Source organism: Panthera pardus, unplaced genomic scaffold, assembly GCF_024362965.1.
Source record: "Panthera pardus isolate Hobbes unplaced genomic scaffold, ASM2436296v1 HiC_scaffold_21, whole genome shotgun sequence".
Lineage (NCBI taxonomy): Eukaryota > Metazoa > Chordata > Mammalia > Carnivora > Felidae > Panthera > Panthera pardus.
This window is the reverse complement of record NW_026526777.1, coordinates 48,830,944-48,852,194: the sequence shown is the minus strand read 5'-3', so window position 1 is coordinate 48,852,194 and position 21,251 is coordinate 48,830,944. Positions and strand designations below refer to the sequence as shown.

Here is a 21,251-nt window from a genome sequence, read left to right as displayed (position 1 = left end):
GGAATTGAAGAATCCTTTCTAAGCATAAACTGGGAGGACTAATTATAAATATGACAGGAAGAGTACGAATTTACTTAACATACAAAGTGCCACTTATGTATTCAGAGAAAAAGTTTAGGAACACGAAATAGCAGTTTGTAACTCACAGAAAAGAGAATTGAGATTGCCAGTAAACATTAAGATGTCTCAATCTCGTAATTAAAGAAGTGCGTGCAAGGGCAGTGATGAAGTGCCATTCCTCACCAGTTATCCTGGCAAAAGTTTTCCAAGTTCAGCCCTATCCCATTTTGGTGATAGGGTAGAGAAACACGCACCTCTGGTAGGAGTTTACGTTGATGCCATGTTTTCTGTAGCATAATTTACCAGAATCAAAATTTTAAATGTGTGTGTTCTCTGATCTAGCAGTTTCACATCTGGAAATTTAAGCCATAAGTACATGCACATGTGCATAAAGATATGTATACTAAGATACTTTTTGAAACTGGGTGGTAGTCAGAGAAAAAGAAAGAAAAGAAGAAAAAACTTACCTGATCATCAGGGACTACTGATCTACCATAGGCCCACGTAAGGGAATTTCATATGGTTAGTAACAAGAGGCAAATTATATCTATGTGTTCCAATATGGCCAGAAGTCCAAAATACACTCTTAAGGAAAAAAAAGTATGGTAGAATCCCATTTGTGTGTGTGCGTGTATGTGTGTATACACATATATGTGTGTATGTGTAATGTACATGTATACATTTGGTTGTCTTTGTATAAAAATTTTTAGAAGGGGTCACAAAAATTATTAATATTTTATTACAGTTTATTATTATTGTCAATTGTTAGGATTTTCTACAGGAGATTGAGGAAGGTACCTATATTTATATTCTTCACCCTCTATCCTTCTGAGCTTTTGGAATTTATTACCATTTATTTCTTCATTGTTTAAGGGGAAGAAAATGATTAATTAGAAAAAAAAAAAAAACAACCTTCAACCACATTTCAGCCTCATGTCTCCCTCTGGCTATTTCCTGTTGCCGCCTCTCCACTGTTAGACTTCACGAGTTAGTCTCCACTCTCTCACGTCCCATTCATTATCACGGCAATCTCATTTTTGTCCTCGTGGCTGAAATCACTCTTACCGAAGTCTCAATTATCTCTCAGTCCATATATCCAGTGGCTACTATTAATATTTTAACACACCGATCTGCAGTAATGGACAGTCCACCCTTCTTGGGAGCTCTCTTCCCTGGGCTTTTATGATGCTTGACTCTTCCGGTTTCCCTTCAGTCTTTTAAATTCTTCAGTCTCTTTTGTCAGTTTTATAGATTTAGGTGTTCACATACCTTGAGTTATTTTCTCAGGACCTTTTCTTGATCTGCATGTTGTCTTGCAGTAGTCACAGTGTGTCAGTCCAGTCAGGCTGCTAGAACAGAACACCGTAGACTAGGCAGTTTCTAAGAAACAAATTTATTTCTCACAGTTCTGGAGGCTGGGAAGTTCAAGATCAAACCTCTGGCAGATTCAGTGTCCGGTGAGGACCTGCTTTCTGATTCAAAAGTCCCAACTTTTCACTGCATCCTCATGTGGGGGAATGGGCTGTGGATCTGTCCTGGGTCTATTTCATAAGGTTATAAATCCATTCATGAGGGCTCCACCTTCATTATGTAATCACCTCCCAAAGGTCACACCTCCAAATACTATCACCCTAGAGTTTATCATTTCAACATAAATTTGGGTGGAGATCGCAAACATTCAGTCTGTAGCAAACACCTAGTCTCATAGAAACCTGAAGCTTGTAGAAAACACCCAGTGCTCAACACGACAAGCGCCCTCCTTAATATCCATCACCTGTTTAACAACCCCCCCCCCCAACTCACCCATTTCCCCTCTGGTAACCATCATTTCTCTATAGTTAAGAATCTGTTTTATGGTTTGCCTCTCTCTTTTTCCCCATGTTCATCTGTTTCTTAAATTCCACATATGAGTGAAATGATACAGTATTTGTCTTTCTCTGACTGACTTATTTTGCTTAGCATAATACACTCTAGCTCCATCTATGTTATTGCAAATGACAAGATTTCATTCTTCTTATGGCTGAGTAATATTCCATTGTATATATATATACACCACATGTTCTTTATCTACTCATCAATCGATGGATATTTGGACTCTTTCCATAATTTGGCTATTGTTGATAATGCTGCTATAAACATTGGGGTGCATATATCCCTTCAAATCAGTATTTTTGTATCCTTTGGATAAATACCTAGTAGTGCCATTGCTGGATTGGAGGGTAGTTCTATTTTTAACTTTTTGGGGAATCTCTATTCTCTTTTCCAGAGTGGCTGCACCAGTTTGCATTCCCACCAACCGTGTAAGAGGGTTCCCCTTTCTCTGGATCATTTCTTGGGGTTTTAAAATTTTGATATAGTTGTGCTTATATTTAATTCAATTAGCACTAGTAGATCTTATTCCATTTGCAATTTAAGGACAAAAAAAAAGTAACAGGTATATTACCATACGACACAATTTTTGTTGAAGAGATTGTTCCTAGTGTTTGTCATATTAGACGCTGGTTGAGTTTCCTGCCCTCCTAAACATGTTTTAATATTTATAATCTTGTCTTCCTTTGGTGCCTTCTTTCATTGCATGTATACATGTCTATGTACCAAAATAGGTTGAATGTCATTTTTGTCTATGATAATAAACTTCCTTACCATGAGTTGGTTAATTTAAATGACAGCTCAGGCTGACAAATATCCTATTTTACCATTAGCAATTGGGCTCATTAGACCGTCCTGTTTAGAGGCTGAGAGCAGGGAGAGGAAAGACCAGCAATATATGTTACGTGTCCATAAATAGCTTTTTGCATGAGTGGTTGTGTGGTATACTTTTTAAAGCTAACATAAAAATCAGGGAGTAATTGAAGCAGTAAGGACTGGCTTTAATTGCAGCAGATAAACCAGTACAGCTGGTGCCGTCAGGGTTCTCAGGAAGGACAATTTTTTGAGCCCACAAGTAGAAATTCTGGTGAGTGAATTCTAATGTCTTTGTTGTTGCTGTTGTTGTTTAATCCAGGGAAGGAAACCTTTAAAATTATAGTACAGGAAAAGGTCTGCTCTTTCCAAAGATCTACCAGGTTGAAAAACAGTAAAATGCAGGGAACAAGTAAAGCAATGTTTTTCCCCAAGTGAGATCTGAGCTGCAATTTTAAAAAGCTTATTGGACCCTATGCACATTTGTTGGTAGAGTCCTGGGATACTGAATTTTGTTCTCAAACAGGGTAAAGTGCCTTAGGAGTACATACTGGTGAATGCAAGCGTGTATGGCCGCACCCACCCTATGGCTGAGCTGTTTCTTCAAGAATTCAGCGAAGCAGTCTGGAATCATAACTGCCAAGCCCAGCAGAAATTCACCTGCACTGGAGTGCAGGATTTTGTGTGGCAATAAGCATTTTTAATTAAAAGTTTCCGGGATGATTTGGGACTGAATCTGTAAACACGTGGCAGATTTGAGCTAGCACATCCAAGCACCAATAGCACTTCGGGGGAAATACAGCTTTTAAAAGACTTTGAATGTGAAGCTGAGAAAAATCCAGCTGTGTTTTACTTAACATCGCACTAATCAGAGTTCTTTGACTCCATTTTTTTCCCATCCGTGTATCCAGTGGTGTGGGTATTGGCTCCCCGTCCCCCAACCCTTCACTTTTGTCTTTTAAAGGCTGATTTTAGGTAGGGCTGTGGGTTACAGCACTGGAATGCTCAATCGCTGTGGTGAGAAATGGAAAGCTTGTCTTACCTTGTAGTTTATCTCTTAAATAGGTCAGAAGCAGCAGGTAATCTTCATCAGCAAAGCAATTAGATTTTTAACCCTTACCTATTATGTTGCTAGAGGCCTTGGAATTTACATAGAAATCAAGGTGGTCCGCTGGCCTTAAAATAAAATGTAAAGAATATGGTATTCCTTAATTGGAAGTAAAATTGCTTCTGGAAAGCAGTTTCCCAATTAAGCCAGGAAACAATTATATTGGCACCCTGAATTATTCTTGCATAATGTTTGGGATGGTGGGGGTTGGAGTTAGAGGTGCAGGTGCTGAGAAGAGAACCCTGCCTAGGAGTCAAGGGATTCACAAGGTCCACTTTCAAGGCTAGGTTCCTTGGTGAAGGTCATTGGCAGACTGGACTGGAAAAAACTGTTTTAAACTCATATTATTCTCTCAATAAATCCACATTCTACTTTACATTAGAAAAGTAAACTGTAGTGCCATACAAACAGAGCTGATAAAACTCTCTAGTAAGCAGATCTAAGCAAAATCAATTCACATGAAGATACAGGAGGAGGTAAACATGATTTAGAGGGGACTTGAGTTCCTAATGCTGTTACATAGAAATATCTGCCCAGATAATACCTCTCCCCAACCTCAAGCCATTCCCAGGCTGCTTGACCTTCCTGTTTACTGTAATCCTGCTTCCCTGGGAATTCTCTCTTCTCAGAGATACTTTTTCCCAATACAGGAAGGGCTTGTTTATTTATTGAGTAGTAATGTAGAGCATGCTAGTGACTTTGGTGTTCACTTCATGGGTGTGTGGGTGTGCACACACGTACATACATGCTGAACAATAGGGGATTCTGAACTAAGTATTAATGATGAAATTTCAATAAGTGGGAGGAGTTTTGAATTCTAATTCCAGACGTCTTGGTTGTAATATCTGTTGATGGCTGCATTTGGAAGTTAAACCTGGGTTTGGAAATGAAATCCGTTTAGCATTGGAAATACAGTGAATAGGAATTTCATCCGATTTTCTCTTTTAAAAAAAACGGTGTAATCCAGATAAGTTAATATAAGATAATACCTAGGAACATTAAACTAGGGTGAACACTGCAAAGGAAATAGAACAGAGGTGCGAGGAAGGTTGTGCTTGCAAGGTGGGATGTAGCAAATGCCTTCTGCTGAGGGCAGGGAATCACAGAGAAGCAAGCTAAAGCTGAGATTCGCCCCTGAGTTAAGAGATTCTCCTCCGCCCCCACAGTTGCCTATGGTTTTTTTCCTACAGCTTTTGACTTTGAGAAACTGTTAATGGAAATGAGCAGGGACGTTGCTGTTCCTTCCTTTCTGTCTTAAGATGGTCATATTCGCAGAGCGAGCTCCTGAGTCCTTCAAACCACAGCCTCTCCCTGCTGCCTCCCAGCCCTACTCTCCGGATAGGTGGAGCACCATGGCAACAGGCCCAGCCTGGAGCCCAGAACCTTGTTTGTGTTACCTGAGGGGCCGGATGCAGCCTGAGCAAGAGAAGAAGGAATATTACCTATCCTGCTGCCTGTTCGGGAAGATGACTTCTTGTTCCCTTGTTTGTGTTTCTGTTCTACTTCTGTTGGAGCCTTGAAAGCCTTGACACCTGGAAAGCGTTTATCCAGAGATGTTATCAGTAACAGAAGGCAGCAGGGAACCTCTCTCCTGTTGGTTCTTGTCTTCTAAACGAAGACATAGTTCAGAAAGTGACTTGCTACACCGTGACACGTAGCCCCGCTATGATTTGGGGTTGCACTGCCAGGTGGCTGTACAATTGCTTCATGTAGGTAGGCGTTTATTTTGTTTAAAATAAAATTAGTTTATGTTTTAGAATATTTTCCTTGAGAGCTTTCAAAATAAAAGCAAGCCTTTTGTCATATCGCCTTCTATTTAAAATATACCTTAATCTCTCCTATCGGGAGGCTCATTCCCAGAGCATGAGAGACTGTTCCCTTCCAAACAACTTCTCCTGGGAAACATGGGCTGGGATTACTGTTTTATACGTGTTTTTAAAAAACGTTGCAGTATCCTGTTAATCGGCTCCCTATGAAATGTACTGGGAATGGTTATATGGTAACTCTATTAAAATAAATTTTTTTAGCCTTCAGTTATTTATAGTTGATGGCTGTGTTTGTAGTATATAAGTTATTGTTTTATCCAATAGAACAAAAGGAAATAAATGTTACCTTGTTATATTTTTATGTACAAAACAGTAAGTGGCATTTGTCCCTTTTGTACGTGTTTTGTGTACGTTTTATCAATGGGAAATATAAATATTGACTTTTTGACCTTAGAAAGGCTGCTGAGTATCAGAGCACATTTTTTTCTTTATAAACATTAAATGGCAGTTGTTATTTTTTTTTATGTGTGTGGACCTAAGAATGGACTCAAATTCTTACTGCTTAGGATGATTCTTACTATATGGAGTTTGATTAAACAATGTTAGAATAATGTTAACATAGCCATTTCAAGGAAATAAACAAAGCTCCTTATTTACTGTTTTACAAAAACAAATGTCTTTACACAGGCATTTCTTTTTGACTGGGTTACTTCTACTTAAATATATGTATTTAGTTCTGGGTGTTTTAGTCAATAAATTCTGTAATTATTGAGTAAAACTGCTTGGCTTTCCAGTTCTGGATCCAAGAATATTTCGCTTTTATTGCTTGACTTCATTAATTCTTCCAAAGAGAAGGCAGCGAGGGACTAGCTACTGTCATGGCCAGAATCATTCACAGCATTCGTCTTTAAACAACCAAGAAACAGAATCAGCCAGGATGCCTGAATGGTGTTGACAAAGATTTGTTCTTCTGTATGAGTGTTTGAACATTTCTTTTGAGGGTGGGAGGTTTCTTCAAGGCATTTTATTCTTTATTCATGTTTATACAGTAAAGCATGGATATGACCAAATGCTTGCCAGAAAAGAATTCCATATTGAGATGGAAATCAGATCTTTTGAAAGGCAGGGTCTTGTGCTGAAAAGTTTGGCTTTGACTGTGTATGAGTGTGTTTATTCTGCCAAAGCAGCAAGAAACAGAATGAGGATTCAGCCACTACTGTTTTGTCAAGGATAGAAGAGGTTCAAGCTGTAGCGTGGAAAAAAAAAAGAAGAAGAAGAAGAAGAAAGAAAGAAAAGAAATGAAACACGTCTTTTGATAATACTTTTGCATGAAAAAAGAATACATAAGCCAGTTGAGTAGTATGTATTTCTCCAAGATAGGCATGAGAATAAAAACAACGTGGGTAGTGGAGCTTCTTGAACTCCCTCGATAATGGTATGAAATTACAGTATGTTTTTGTGCTTAATTGAAAAACAAGTGTGTATGTGTGTGCACACCCAAATGTATATGTGGCTGATATGTGCCATGTGAATATGGTTACTATTATTATTGTGGATTAACTGTCCATTGCTGCTTATTTATTTTTCCCTGAAGCATTTATGCATTCGTTTTCACCTCCCACGCATTCATCTTTCATTTTCCTGTTGGCCATGTAGTACGCTATCTAAAATATCTTTTTCTACTTTTAGGGCTCGTGGTCTGCCTAAACTGAAAGAGTCACGTTCCCATGAGTCCTTGCTGAGCCCTTGCAGTGCAGTTGAGTGTCTGGATCTTGGCAGAGGAGAGCCCGTGTCAGTGAAACCACTGCATAGTAGCATCCTTGGACAAGATTTCTGCTTTGAGGTAAAAAGCATAGAAAGAAGGAAGAGTGATTAAACACCAAACGGATTTTCTCTCCAGTAATTTTGTGATTTCATTACTATGGTATTGATGATTTGATCATCATTAAGTGACTCTCAGTTGCTGAAAATTACCTACTTATAGGAAAAAGGTTGGGAATCTATTAATCTAATTACATTGGTCATTTAAGTTATTAATTATGGCTTCTCATTCCTTTTGGCCTAGTCTGCCTTCAAAATAAATGCGATCTTAGTATATTCTTGGCAGAGGTCACAAGCCTAACAATAACTAAGCTAGTATTTTAATTTTTCAGTCTTTGATAAAGATATCACCCAGTATGTTATCTTTCTCCTAAAAATGTAAGCCCCCAACTTGAGTGATTCTTTGAGGAGATTGACCAAGACCATAATTTTCTGACCATAATATGGTTGGTTTGAGATCTGAGACTATGTCTTATTTATTTTTATAATCCCCTGCATATAGCCCAGTCCCTGGCACATTGCAGGTGCCTAAATTCTTGAATGGATAAATTAATTGCCCTTCACCAGCAAATTATGACTATCACTTTGTATAAGGTAATTTGTCCCTCCCAAACTAAATGTAAAATCCCTCCTAAACTAAACTGTTGGCCATTTGCAATTTAAAATTTAAAACTCTGTGTGTGTGTGTGTGTGTGTGTGTGTGTGTATAATTGTTAGGGTTACGATTTGATTAATTAACATGAACTTACTAAGTAACTAGTGATGAATCTTATGATAGATGGCATGGAAGTTGAAAGGTGTTTGATTCCTGTTCTTTTGGACCTGCCCTAGCCCAACGAAATATAATGCAAGCCAAATATGTAATCCAAAATTTTATTAAGCCCAAATATCATCGTTTTAACATGTCACTAATATAAAATTATCAATAAGCTTTTTTACATCTTTTTTTTTTAAAGTTAAGTCTTCAAAAGCTGATGTGTTTTTTACATTTACAGTACATCTCATTTTGGACTAGCTACATTTCAGGTGCTCACTACCATATTGAACAGTACACATAATCTGATCTGATTTCACTGGGTTATAACCTTAGATTGAGTTAATATGTGAGCACACTTCAACAATTTGAACAGGTCATTTATTGGTGTTCTTTTTTACAGAAGTCAATTGAATTTTTTTGTATTTGTGGAACTCAGTATACCAGGCCCAGTGTTAGGTGCTGAGGTATATAGATAGCATAGTTCATTTTTAAAGGAAAATGATAACAGTGGTCAGTAAGAAATGGGTTCCAAAGACAGTAATTCAACAGTGCTAACTCTTTTTACTTTCACTTAGTACCTGTTTTGTAATATTATAGTGAAGGCAGTCCTGAGAGATTTGACAAGCTGTTTTAGAGGCTCTCTTGTGTTTTCAGCTATCGTTTTGTTAACTCAGAATCGAGCATATTTGTTGACAAGTGTTGAAGATGTGGCCTGAAGGTTTTTAATTTTGATATTTCTGAACTGAAGGCCAGTTTTAAGTTCCTGACCTAAATTCTCAATGGCCTTTGTTCTCCTACCTGGAAATGCATATGGATGCTACCTACATATGAGAACAAAAAGCAGATGTAGGTGTAGAATATAGACATCGCAGAACTACCAAATATCATTTCTGTTTTCTGAATTATGATTTGGGTTCATAGCATATTCCTAAACTTTTAAATGATAGAATGATGAAAATACAGCCCGCAAGCCCTATGTTTCCTTTTCTCTAATCTTTTATGTTGAAGGTTACCTACTTAAGTGGAAGTAAATGCTTCAGCTGTAACTCCGCTTCAGAGAGAGATAAGTGGATGGAAAACCTTCGTAGGACAGTTCAACCAAATAAGGTAATAGTGGCTTTGAGTGTCTAAAAATGTATAACTGTAATCAGTAAGTTGGTAGAAGGTAAATGCAGCAATCATACCTTAATTTTTATAGTGCTTTTAAAGCACATTTACTTTTACGCATGCTATACTCAAAATAATCTTATTGCAGATATTATTGTGATTTTACCAATATGGGTAAGAAGACTCCGAAGTTGGGGCGCTTGGGTGGCTCAGTCGGTTAAGTGTCTGATTTCGGCTCAGGTCATGATCTCACTATTTGTGAGTTCAAGCCGCACGTCGGGCTTTGTGCTGACATCAGAGCCTGGAGCCTGCTTCAGATTCTGTGTCTCCCTCTCTCTCTGCCCCATCCCCTCTCATGCTCTGTCTCTCTCTCTCTCAAAAATAAATAAACATTAAAAAAAAAAACGACTCTGAAGTTATGTGACATGCCCATGTCCGAAGCTGGTGCACGACAGAAATGGGACTAGAACACTAGTTTCTGAACTGCTTCTTTTTTTATTTGCAGAAACTAGGCCAGTTGCCACTAGGCTGGCTATATTAGAACTCACATGATATTTTTTTAACCCAAGTAAATTGAGTACGTAAGGCTAAGATTCTGATATCTTCTTGTTTAGAGTTTGCTATTATCCTGAACAAAGAGATAGCAATCCCTTTCATTATTTAATGACCACCCTTAATAAAGTATATAGTCAGTATCACCTCCTGTAAAGGAAAATGTTGTTCTTCTGGGATTTCAGCTTTCAAACTCGAACTCGTTATTTTTTTATAGGACAATTGCAGACGAGCTGAAAATGTTCTTCGTTTATGGATCATTGAAGCCAAGGACCTTGCCCCTAAAAAGAAATATTTCTGTGAACTGTGCCTTGATGATACCCTCTTTGCTCGTACAACCAGCAAGACCAAAGCAGATAATATTTTCTGGGGCGAACATTTTGAATTCTACAGCCTTCCACCTCTTCATAGCATCACAGTTCACATTTATAAAGATGTGGAAAAAAAGAAAAAAAAAGACAAGAATAATTATGTCGGGCTAGTCAACATTCCCACTGCCAGTGTGACTGGTCGCCAGTTTGTAGAAAAGTGGTACCCAGTGAGTACCCCTACGCCCAACAAAGGAAAGACAGGCGGACCTTCTATTCGGATTAAATCGCGGTTCCAAACTATCACCATTCTGCCTATGGAGCAATACAAAGAATTTGCAGAATTTGTCACCAGCAACTACACCATGCTGTGTTCTGTCCTTGAACCAGTAATTAGTGTGAGAAATAAAGAGGAGTTGGCTTGTGCCTTAGTACACATTCTTCAAAGTACCGGCAGAGCCAAGGTAAGTGGAAAAGGAGGGTTACATTACCCAAAATCTCTTCCCTACATTTTATGAACAAATAACCATACTATGTTTGGTATAGAGATTCAAATTGGAGAAGTATGCTTTGCTATCAGTAAAAAAAATAAAAAAATAAAAAAGTAGGAAGGAAACCTATTAGTAGTTGTCACATGCAGAAAAGATGGGGATTATAAAACAAAGAAGTAACATGGAGACACCAACAGATATTTATTTAAAATCCATTTGTGCGAAACATAGATACCAGGGCTAGCTCCTTATTATCTGACAGAATAAATGGTAGAATTGGTGTGCTAATCTCACAGTGTGTTCAAGATTATCTTTAGTTCCAGAGTGTGCTGTATGATGGTTTTGCTCCTCACTATATATTTTTTTTAATGTTTATTTATTTTTGAGAGAGAGAGGTACAAAGTGCGAGCGAGGAAGAGGCAGAGAGAGAGGGAGACACAGGATCCGAAGTAGGCTCCAGGCTCTGAGCTGTCAGAACAGACCCCGACGTGGGGCTCAAACTCATGAATTGCAAGATCATGACCTAAGCCAAAGTCAGATGCTTAACCAACTGAGCCACCCAGGCACCCCACCTAACTATGTTTTAAGTTAAGATTAACTGATGACTCTATTCCCTAGTCACAGAAGTAGGAATTCCAGAAGCATAGTGGGCATCAGCAAGAGTCTTCATGGAATTAAAATCCCTTGGTATTTCCAAGGGATATTATTTAACTGGTAGCTGTTTGATGACAGTTTTTTTTTAATATGAAATTTATTGTCAAATTGGTTTCCATACAACACCCAGTGCTCATCCCAATAGGTGCCCTCCTCAATGCCCATCACCCACCCTCTCCTCCCTTCCACCCCCCATCAACCCTCAGTTTATTCTCAGCTTTTAAGAGTCTCTTATGGTTTGGCTCTCTCCCTCCTTTTTTTTTCCTTTCCCTCCCCCATGGTCTTCTGTTAAGTTTCTCAGGATCCGCATAAGAGTGAAAACATATGGTATCTGTCGTTCTCTGTATGACTTATTTCACTTAGCATAACACTCTCCAGTTCTATCCACGTTGCTACAAAAGGTCATATTTCATTCTCTCTCATTGCCAAGTAGCATTCCATGTTTCATGATAGTTTTATCTAACTTCATCCTGGATAGAAGTAAAAATTGAGGAAGATGAAAAAAAAAGGAATATACTAATTATATGAAGAAACCCACCCAACTGATAGACTCTGTGATCAGCCTGAACTATGATAATTACCATCTCTATGAGCCATATTCACTAGCCTGAGTCTCCATTATGTTGTCTGCAAATGGATTATGGTAAAACCGTATTTTAGATGTAGAAGATTTCACAGCTAGAATAATTTATTTAGAACCAAACAATAAAATTAAATACTTTTAAGATTTCTTGATATAAATCAGAATATATCCATGTATCCAATTAATAGTCCCTTATCTAACTGACTTCCTACTGATTATCATTTTTGTAGTTGAATTTTGTGATAATAATTTTAAGTTTTCTAGTGTTACAAATAGCTTATAGGTTTGGGGTCAGGTGTCATTGAAATTTTGAGTCTCATCTTTGAAATTGTATGGATTTGTTCATTCTGCTCTTCTATTACTTGAGGTTCAAGGATATGTATGTAGGATATTTTTCAACAACCTTATTGAGATACAGTTTACATATAATACACCCATTTTAAGTGGAAAATACAATGAGTTTTGCATATTATGTACCCCGGGAAACCACAACAATCAAGATAAAGAAAGTTACCTTCACCCCGATAACTTTCCACCTGTTCCTTAGTATATGAGTTTTAATAGTGACCCCTCACTTTGTTTAGCTTCCCCAGAGTAAATCCCATTAATGTTCAAAATGCTTAAATTTAAAATAAAAGTAAGTCAGCATATTTCCTTTGTTTTTGGTTTTGGAGACTTTGAAATATACAATGGATATATTACATCCATTGTATGTATATATACATATATATCACAAATACATGATGTTGTTACATTTAAACTGAACAACAGTAAACATTGAATTTTACATCAAGTTAATTTTTTTTTAGTTTATTTACTTATTTTGAGAGAGAGAGAGAGGGAGGGGCAGAGACAGAAGAAGAAAGAGAATCCCAAGCAGCCTCTGCGCTATCAGCGCAGAGCCCGACATGGGGCTCGATCTCACAAACTGTGAGCTCATGACCTGAGACGAAATCAAGAGTCAGATAGATGCTTAATGGACTGAGCCACTCAGGTGCCCCCATCAAGTTAATTTTTAGGACTGTTGGGAAAAGGAGCAGTTATTTCTTAAGGGCTTTATTTCTCTTTATGCCTTTTTCCTGGATGGATGGATGGATGGATGGATGGATGGATAGAGATAGGTAGGTAGGTAGGTAAGTAGGTAGATAGGTAGGTAATCAGCCTAGAAAATGAGTTTTGAAGTGCTAAGTTTAAGAAATTCCGTGTTGACACTGTGGACCAATTTGTAACTATTATATATTGAACACCTAATATGTACCAGAAACTATTAAATGCTGAAAATCTAGAGATGACTAAAAATACACACTGTCTTTGGCCTCATGGGGTTTATAGTCTTCTGGGGAAAACAGATAATAATTGAGTACTTACAGAAATAAATGTGTGATTACAGTCAGAAGTACAGAGGGAAAAAAAAGACATAGGCACTACAAGAATGGGGAATACAGGACCTGACTGATGCTGGTCAGAGAAGGCTTCATTGAGGAAATTATGTACACACTAGGATCCAAAGGATTTGAGGAATTACCTCCATGCCCCTGGGGGCAGGAACAAGTGTGGGAGTGAAGCAGAACTGAGAACAGCATTTCCAGAAGCTTTGTGGTAAATGCATCTTGTGTTAAAAAGGTCTTGATATATTCAATGCCTAAAAAAAAAAAAAAAGCCCATTGAAACTGGGACAGAATGCAGAGAAGGGTATACGAGGAGGTTGGGAAGGCAGACAGAAGCCAGAAAATGTAGAGACTCTTAGGCCACATGCAAAAGTATGGTCTTTATCTAAAGTGTAATGGAAAACCTTTGAAGGAATTTTAAACTTAGAGCTGGTGGTACCTAAGCTTTTACCCTGGCTGACTCTTTTTCTTACAAATGAATCAGGCACCTTTAGTGTTAAAGCAGCATTTCCAGGATGTCTGATATTTCATCGGTTTCTTCTAACATATATTATTTATTCGGTTGCTTTGTGCCTGACTGAACATTATTCCACCAGGATTTTCTGACCGACTTGGTGATGTCTGAGGTGGATCGCTGTGGAGAGCATGATGTCTTGATCTTCAGAGAGAACACCATTGCCACCAAATCCATTGAGGAATACCTCAAGTTGGTGGGACAACAGTATCTTCATGACGCATTGGGTATGGAGAAGCAAAACATTGCTTTCTTTGCCTTTCAATTTTGTTTTTTCACCCTCGGAGGACAAACAGATTGAACTCAAATTCAGCAGGTTACTAAATCCTAGCTGACTAGAGTGTTAAAGTTTGAGTTTCAGCTGTAAGCCTCTGCACTACTCACCAGTAGTCCTGGTTTATTGCACGTTGGTTTATTACAATCAATGTACAGAAAGAGAAAGCCCATCAGTATATGCTGCTACTTCCAGACGCTCAAGTTCCTGATGCTGAGATACACACTATGAGTAATGTCACTACTAGATCTGGGGGCACCCGTTTCCCCCAAAGTGTTGGTTATTTACATTATGATATAAATAGGTTATGTAATTCTTGAAAGTGTTAACATTTGTTATCATGCATTGAAAGTGAAAAAACTCTTACCAGTTCCCACAGCTCCCAAGTTTTGCCTTCAAGATCTCCAGAATTTTTAACAATTACTAAATTTTGCCCAGTCAGTAGTTCTTGCTGACTAGGCTACTCACCTAGAATTCCAGATCTGGTCTTGAAATTCAAGCTGTTAACCTCTAGAGTAAGGCACTGGGCTGGGTGATATACATCATGATAAGGCAGATGTGAGTTTCTTGAAGAACAATTTCTTTTATCTCCATATCCCCAGTACTTCCCACAGAATGTAGAGCAGCACCATCGTATGGAAACATAATGTGAGTCGTATGTAATTTAAATTTCTTAGTGGTCACAGTGTTTTTAAAAGAGTAAGGAGAAACAGGCAAAATTAATTTTATTGATATTATAGTTAACCCATTATATCCAAATACTATTTAACAAGCTATCAAAATAAAAGTTACTAGTGAGGTATTTTACTTTTTTTCATACTAGCTCTTTAAACTTTAGTGTGTATTTTGCATTTATTACACATTCCAGTTTGCACTAGCCACATTTCAAGTGCTCAGTAGTCACATGTGATTATGAAGGTTAGACAGTTATGTTGAATGAATGGATAGATTTTTGCCCTCAAGGATTTTATAAGATAGGGAGATAAGAAAGATAAGGTATCCCTATAGCCAAAGAGAGAGAGAGAGAGAGTGCGAGAGATCCTGTGCTTTTTCAAAGAATTAAAGAAATTATTCTAGCTGATGGGATTATGGAATTTCCCATGTAAGATACATAAACAATGTGTGTGTAGCTTGAAAGGCAGAAAGGTTAAATAAAAACAGATATTGGACAAGGGAAGTGGTAGGGATTGGCATAGGGAAAGAACCATACTGATAAAAAGGCATAGCAGTATGAGAGAGCCAGGCACGTATGAAATAAAAGCAATTAGCTAAAAAATGAAATGAAAAAGACAAGTCAACAACAACAAAGAAGAAAAACAATTAGAACCAAATTGTTGAGAGCGTTGAATGCCAAGCTGAGGGGTTTAGATTTTAACAGTCATCACTGGTGAGCCACTGCAGGTTTTGAGCAGGCTGTTTTCAATAGAATCACTTTAACAAAGTGATTAAAATGGGTTGGTGAAGAAAGCAACTGAAAACAGAGACCAGTGAAGAAGCCATTGTAAGAAGGAGGGTAAGAAGCCAAGAGCCTCTGATTGATGTGATCACCAAGAGTAAGAGGTAAGGTGGATCTGAGAAATATTCAAGAAGTTGAGCTGATGGGACCTGGCAACTTCAGCTTGTGAGAATATGCCAGGGTTGGGGGTGGAGACCAGTTATTACAATGACTATTGGGCCTTGGTTACGAGAAGGATGATGAGGTTCTCAACAGAGGTAAAGAACACAGAAGTAGTAGGCTTGAAAGATGGAAAATGATATTTCCACTTCATGGGTATTCAATTTGAAGTTCTAATAGGAAATCCCCAGGGGTTCTAGGTAAGAAATCTCAAGACATTTGCCTAGGTGTCTCCTGGAAATTTAGGACCGAGTTACCCATGTGGAGGGATAAATGAAGCTACAAGATTACAAGAGCAGAAAGAGACTGGGCCAGAGACAGGTCTTACAGTGCACCTAGGCTTGTGATATAGATGGAAGGAAGAGGAGGAATCAGGAAAGTGATCACAAAGAAAAAGCACGCGTGCGCACATGCACACAAAGCAGGAAAACCAGGAAAATCCTGAGTCCTAGACACCAAAAGAAATGAAAGCATCAACATCCTCAAGAGATTGAGGAAGGTAGAGGTTAAGAAAGAAAAAATGGCTATTGCATTCGGTAACTTCACTAGTGGTGGCTGGGACTGCCATCAGGAGGACAGGAACTGGGTTGTACAGGGTAACATGTGAATGACTGCTCAAGAAATAGGACCATTGTGCTTACAAGAAGTAGACTCACTATAGTAGCCATTAGTTCCTACTCTGCAGAAGTAAATTATTTCTCTTCCTGCATCCTGTCTTCGTATTTTTTTCTCTAAGTTATGTGCTTTAGTTTAAGATCTAGTGGGAATTTACAAGAATAGTGAATATGGATTTTCATTGATACGAAAGTTACAGAGATTCATAGTCTCACATAAAGAGTTTTTTACAGTCATATCAGAAAGTATATCTCATGGCTTCCTTCAGTGATTTGTATTGCCTTATAAAAGGCAATGATGAAGCATCTCAACCATACGTAGTCTCCATTATATGGACATAGGGGTAAATTATGTGTAGACCACCTACCTCTTAAAAATCAAATATCTGTATTCTGCCATTCAGTGTACTATACAGGATTTCCAAATAAATAATTTCCAAAGTGAAAAGTAGATGCAAGTACTTTGATAGGATTGTGAATAATTAGTTGATGGGCTAAATGAGACATGAAAATTCAGTGAGCATGGGAACAAATTCACATAACCCCACAAAGATCTCTATTCCAAGAGCAAGGACCAGGGTAGTGAAAATGGCTGCCGCTTCCAAGCGCGTAAACAAAATTAATTGGTAAGCTTCTTCAGGGCAGAGATTCTCCTGTCTTCTTCCCACTTAACTGCCCACAGTTCTAGTTAGCCTTTATATCTTAGACTCTCAATGGCCGATTTTTCTGCTATATTTTACTTTTATAACAGAAACTTCCTTTTGAAAACAACTTACAGAGTATGTCTTGGAGCCAGTGTAAATTCAGACTTATTTTATATGGTTTGATATAGTAATAAGTGAATTTTCAAATAGTAATCCTGAAGAACTGCAAAATATTTTCAGTTACCTTATAAAGATTGAATTATTTTTGTCATACAAGACTGTACTTACTATGGTAGGAGCCTCTAATCCTTCAGTAAGTATCAAAGAAAAAGGCTTCACAGTGAAGTCTCCGTAAACCAAAAAATTAAATTAATAAGGACAGCTGAGCACTCAGAATAATTAAAGTTCAGTTATATTTCATACCCTTTGGGCAAAAAAATAGATGTTCTTTCCAGACTGCCTGAAGAATTCTCAGAAAACTTAGTTAAAAGTTACCAGTCATGTTATACAATATGTATTTATCTTGATTAAGGCATTATTATGTACTGCACAGACATAACTGAGGTGGCTCAGTTAGACTTGACTTAAAGCTTCCACCTGTTAACACCTGTTACCTTTCTGACTAAAATCAGATTGCATGTTGATACCCTGTGACACACAGAAATACCATCTATGAGATACAGAAAAGCCCCTGATTTCCACCCTTGGTGACAGAGGCAAATTTTATTTTAGCAATGATATGACCATACCTACTGACTTATTTATACACAATTTGGATGCTAGATAGTAATGAGTTAATGATTTACATAGAAAATACACCATAGAACGTTCTAGGTACAAAGTCACATTTAAACAGTGTAGTAAGTACCCCTTTGGCTCTGATCTTTTTCAAAGACAAGTGAGCAAATGCAAATGGATTACTGAATCTATCTCAATAATTTTTGATCAGGTAAGCAGCTTCTAGGTGCAGATCTATAAAAGGTTTGCCTTTCAGTGTGGTGTTTTCCACATTATCAGACAGGTTATAGTTTCAAAGGTGAAAATAATTTTCTCAGTTTGGGAGGACTTTAAATATATCATAATCAGGTAAAAAAAATCTTTAGACAATTGATTTATATAAATTTTGTTTTAAGTTTATTTACTTTGAGAGAGACAGAGACAGCACAAGCAGGGGAGGGGCAGAGACAGAGGAGAGAGAAACCCAAGCAGGCTCCGTGATGTCAGCTTAGGGCCCGATGCGGGGCTCGAACTCATGAAATGTGAGATCATGACCTGAGCTGAAACTGAGGATCAAACGCTCAACCAACTGAGCCACCCAGGCACCCCTAGACAACTGATTTACTTCTGGACCCTTGTATTATTTATTTGGCTCTTTTCTTGGAGAGTAAAAAATAATTCTTAAAGTTTATCAATGATTCATTAATATTAATATTGTTTCCCTAAACTAGATATAGCCTCAAAGAACTCACTAAACAGAATATTAATGGTATAAATTTAGAGGTGGGCCAACTTTTATGTGGAATATTTGACATTGATGACTTAGTTTTAAATTTAGCTGCTCTTTTTTAATATAATTTATTGTCAACTTGGCTAACATACAGTGTATATAGTGTGCTCTTGGTTTTGGGGGTAGATTCCCGTGATTCAACACTTACGTAAAACACTCAGTGCTCATCCCAACAAGTGCCCTCTTCAATGCCCATCACCCATTTTCCCCTCTCTCCCACCTCCCAACTGTCAGATTGTTCTCTGTATTTAAGAGTCTCTTATGGCTTGCCTCCCACCCTCTCTGTTTGAAACTATTTTTTTCCCCTTCCCTTCCCCCATGGTCTTCCGTTAAGTTTCTCAAGTTCCACATATGAGTGAAAACATATGATATCTGTCTTTCTCTGACTGACTTACCTCACTTAACATAATACTCTCCAGTTCCATCCATGTTGCTGCAAATGGCAGGATTTCATTCTTTCTCATTGCCAAGTAGTATTCCATTGTACAGCTAAACCACGTCATCTTTATCCTTTCATCAGTTGATGGACATTTAGGCTCTTTCCAGAATTTGGCTACTGTTGAAAGCACTGCTATAAACATTGGGGTACATATGCCCCTATGCATCAGCACTCCTGTATCCTTCAGGTAAATTCCTAGCAGTGCTATTGCTGGGTCATAGGGTAGATCTATTTTCATTTTTTAAGGAACCTCCACACTGTTTTCCAGAGCGGCTGCACCAGTTTGTATTCCCACCAACAGTGCAAGAGGGTTCCCGTTTCTCCACATCCTCGCCAGCATCTGTTGTTGCCTGAGTTGTTAATGTTAGCCATTCGGACGGGTGTGAAGTGGTATCTCAGTGTGGTTTTGATTTGTATTTCCCTGATGATAAGTGATGTTGGGCATCTTTTCATGTGTCTGTTGGCCATCTAGATGTTTTCTTTAGAAAAGTGTCTATTCGTGTCTTCTGCCCATTTCTTCACTGGATTATTTGTTTTTCGGGTGTTGAGTTTGGTAAATTCTTTATAGATTTTGGATATTAACCCTTTATCCGATATGTCATTTGCAGATATCTTTTCCCATTCCATCGGTTGCCTTTTAGTTTTGTTGATTGTTTCCTTTGCAGTGCAGAAGCTTTTTATCTTGATGAGGTCCCAGTAGTTCATTTTTGCTTTTATTTCCCTTGCCTTTGGAAACGTGTCAAGCAAGAAATTGCTGCAGCTGAGGTCAAAGTGGTTGTTGCCTGTTTTCTCCTCTAGTGTTTTGATGGTTTCCTGTCTCACATTTAGCTCTTTCGTCCATTTTGAGTTTATTTTTGTGTATGGTATAAGAAAGTGGTCTAGTTTCATTCTTCTGCATGTTGCTATCCAGTTCTCCCAGCACCATTTGCTAATGACTGTCTTTTTCCCATTCGATACTCTTTCCTGTTTTGTCAAAAATTAGTTGGCCACCCATTTGTGGGTCCAATTCTGGGTTCTCTATTCCATTGGTCTATGTGTCTGGTTTTGTGCCAATACCATACTATCTGGATGATTACAGCTTTGTAGTAGAGTAAATTTAGGTGTTCTTTAAATGAGGTAAATTGTGTGGAAGCACATAGTATAGGGGACATTGAGAACATGTCACATACAAATCTTGCGAGAATTTATCAATATTTTTGGGTGTTTTCACTTTATGAAAAATTATTTTTAAATTGCATGTCTAGAGCCCCTACTAAGTGCCATGCACCATATTGGATACTTTTCTATTCATGCATTATTTCTGATCCTCACCACAGGTCTGTAAGGGTGGGAGTTACTGACACCATTTTATTAACAAGGCAGCTGAAACTCAGACTTTTAGTTAAATGACTTCTCAAGGCTCCCCAGTAATTAAGTGATTTGACCTTAGGTCTGTCTGATTCCAAAGCCTTTACTTTTTCCATCTACTAATTTCCTATTCTCCAAACATTTTCTTCCAAATAATCATTTCCCATCCTCTATTATAGCTACTTTTTAAATCTTCACTTGCCTCACTACTTACCCTTTTGATAGAAAATACTCCTCATGATGCTACTGCTAATTAATTTTGCAGAAGTTTTTGTTCATGTCCATGAAATCTATTATAACTAGCCTGAACTTTGAATGATATGAGCAGATTTGAAAGGATCTTTGCAAGATCTACTCCTTTGTCATAAAGACCTGTAAAAACCCAAGAATAAGGGTGTCTGGGTGGCTCAGTCGGTTGAGTGTCAGACTTTGTCTCTGGTCATGATCTTGCAGTTCATGAGTTTGAGCCCCACATCGAGCTCACTGCTGTCAGTGCCAGGCCCTCTTTGGATCCTCTGTCTGCCTCTCCTTTTGCCCCTCCCCTGCTCACACTCTTTCTCTCTTGAAAATAAACAAACATTAAAAAAAAAACAAGAATACATGCTATCATTTCTGATAAATATTTATTGAACATCTGCAATGCTTTGAGAGCTATTTGGTAGGCTGGAGATTCAAACATGAATAGAAGCTGGCCCTGACCTCCAAGGGTATTCATCCTAGAGGTGTGAACGTGAGACAGACATGTGAACAAAGAGCACAAAACATTGTGAAACACAGAACACTAGAACATACACAAGGTATGGTGTATAGTGGAGGATAAACAAGTAAGGAAAGGATTTGTTCGTTCAGGGAATATTGGGCATATCCTATAGAGGATGGGATATGTAAACAGTGCTTCTAAGCTTCTATGAAGAAATGTCTGCTACATTTTTTCTACTATGTTGAATGACTATCCCCTTTACAAGAGGTAAGCCTAGAGACCCTTACTCAAATCTATGTTTGACACCAGCATTAGCACTA

The 21,251-nt window shown here is 38.0% G+C and overlaps 1 protein-coding gene across 13 annotated transcripts in view; it reads left to right on the top strand.

The window, feature by feature from the left end:
- Positions 1–21,251, top strand: part of RASAL2 (RAS protein activator like 2) — a 358,056-nt gene that overhangs the window by 303,135 nt on the left and 33,670 nt on the right. For all 13 annotated transcript variants that reach the window (XM_019426063.2, XM_019426070.2, XM_019426072.2 and 10 more), the window contains 4 exons: positions 7,306–7,459; positions 9,203–9,301; positions 10,071–10,625; positions 13,874–14,018. In XM_019426063.2, the coding sequence (XP_019281608.1) occupies positions 7,306–7,459; positions 9,203–9,301; positions 10,071–10,625; positions 13,874–14,018 (953 nt within the window). The remainder of the gene's footprint in view (positions 1–7,305; positions 7,460–9,202; positions 9,302–10,070; positions 10,626–13,873; positions 14,019–21,251) is intronic.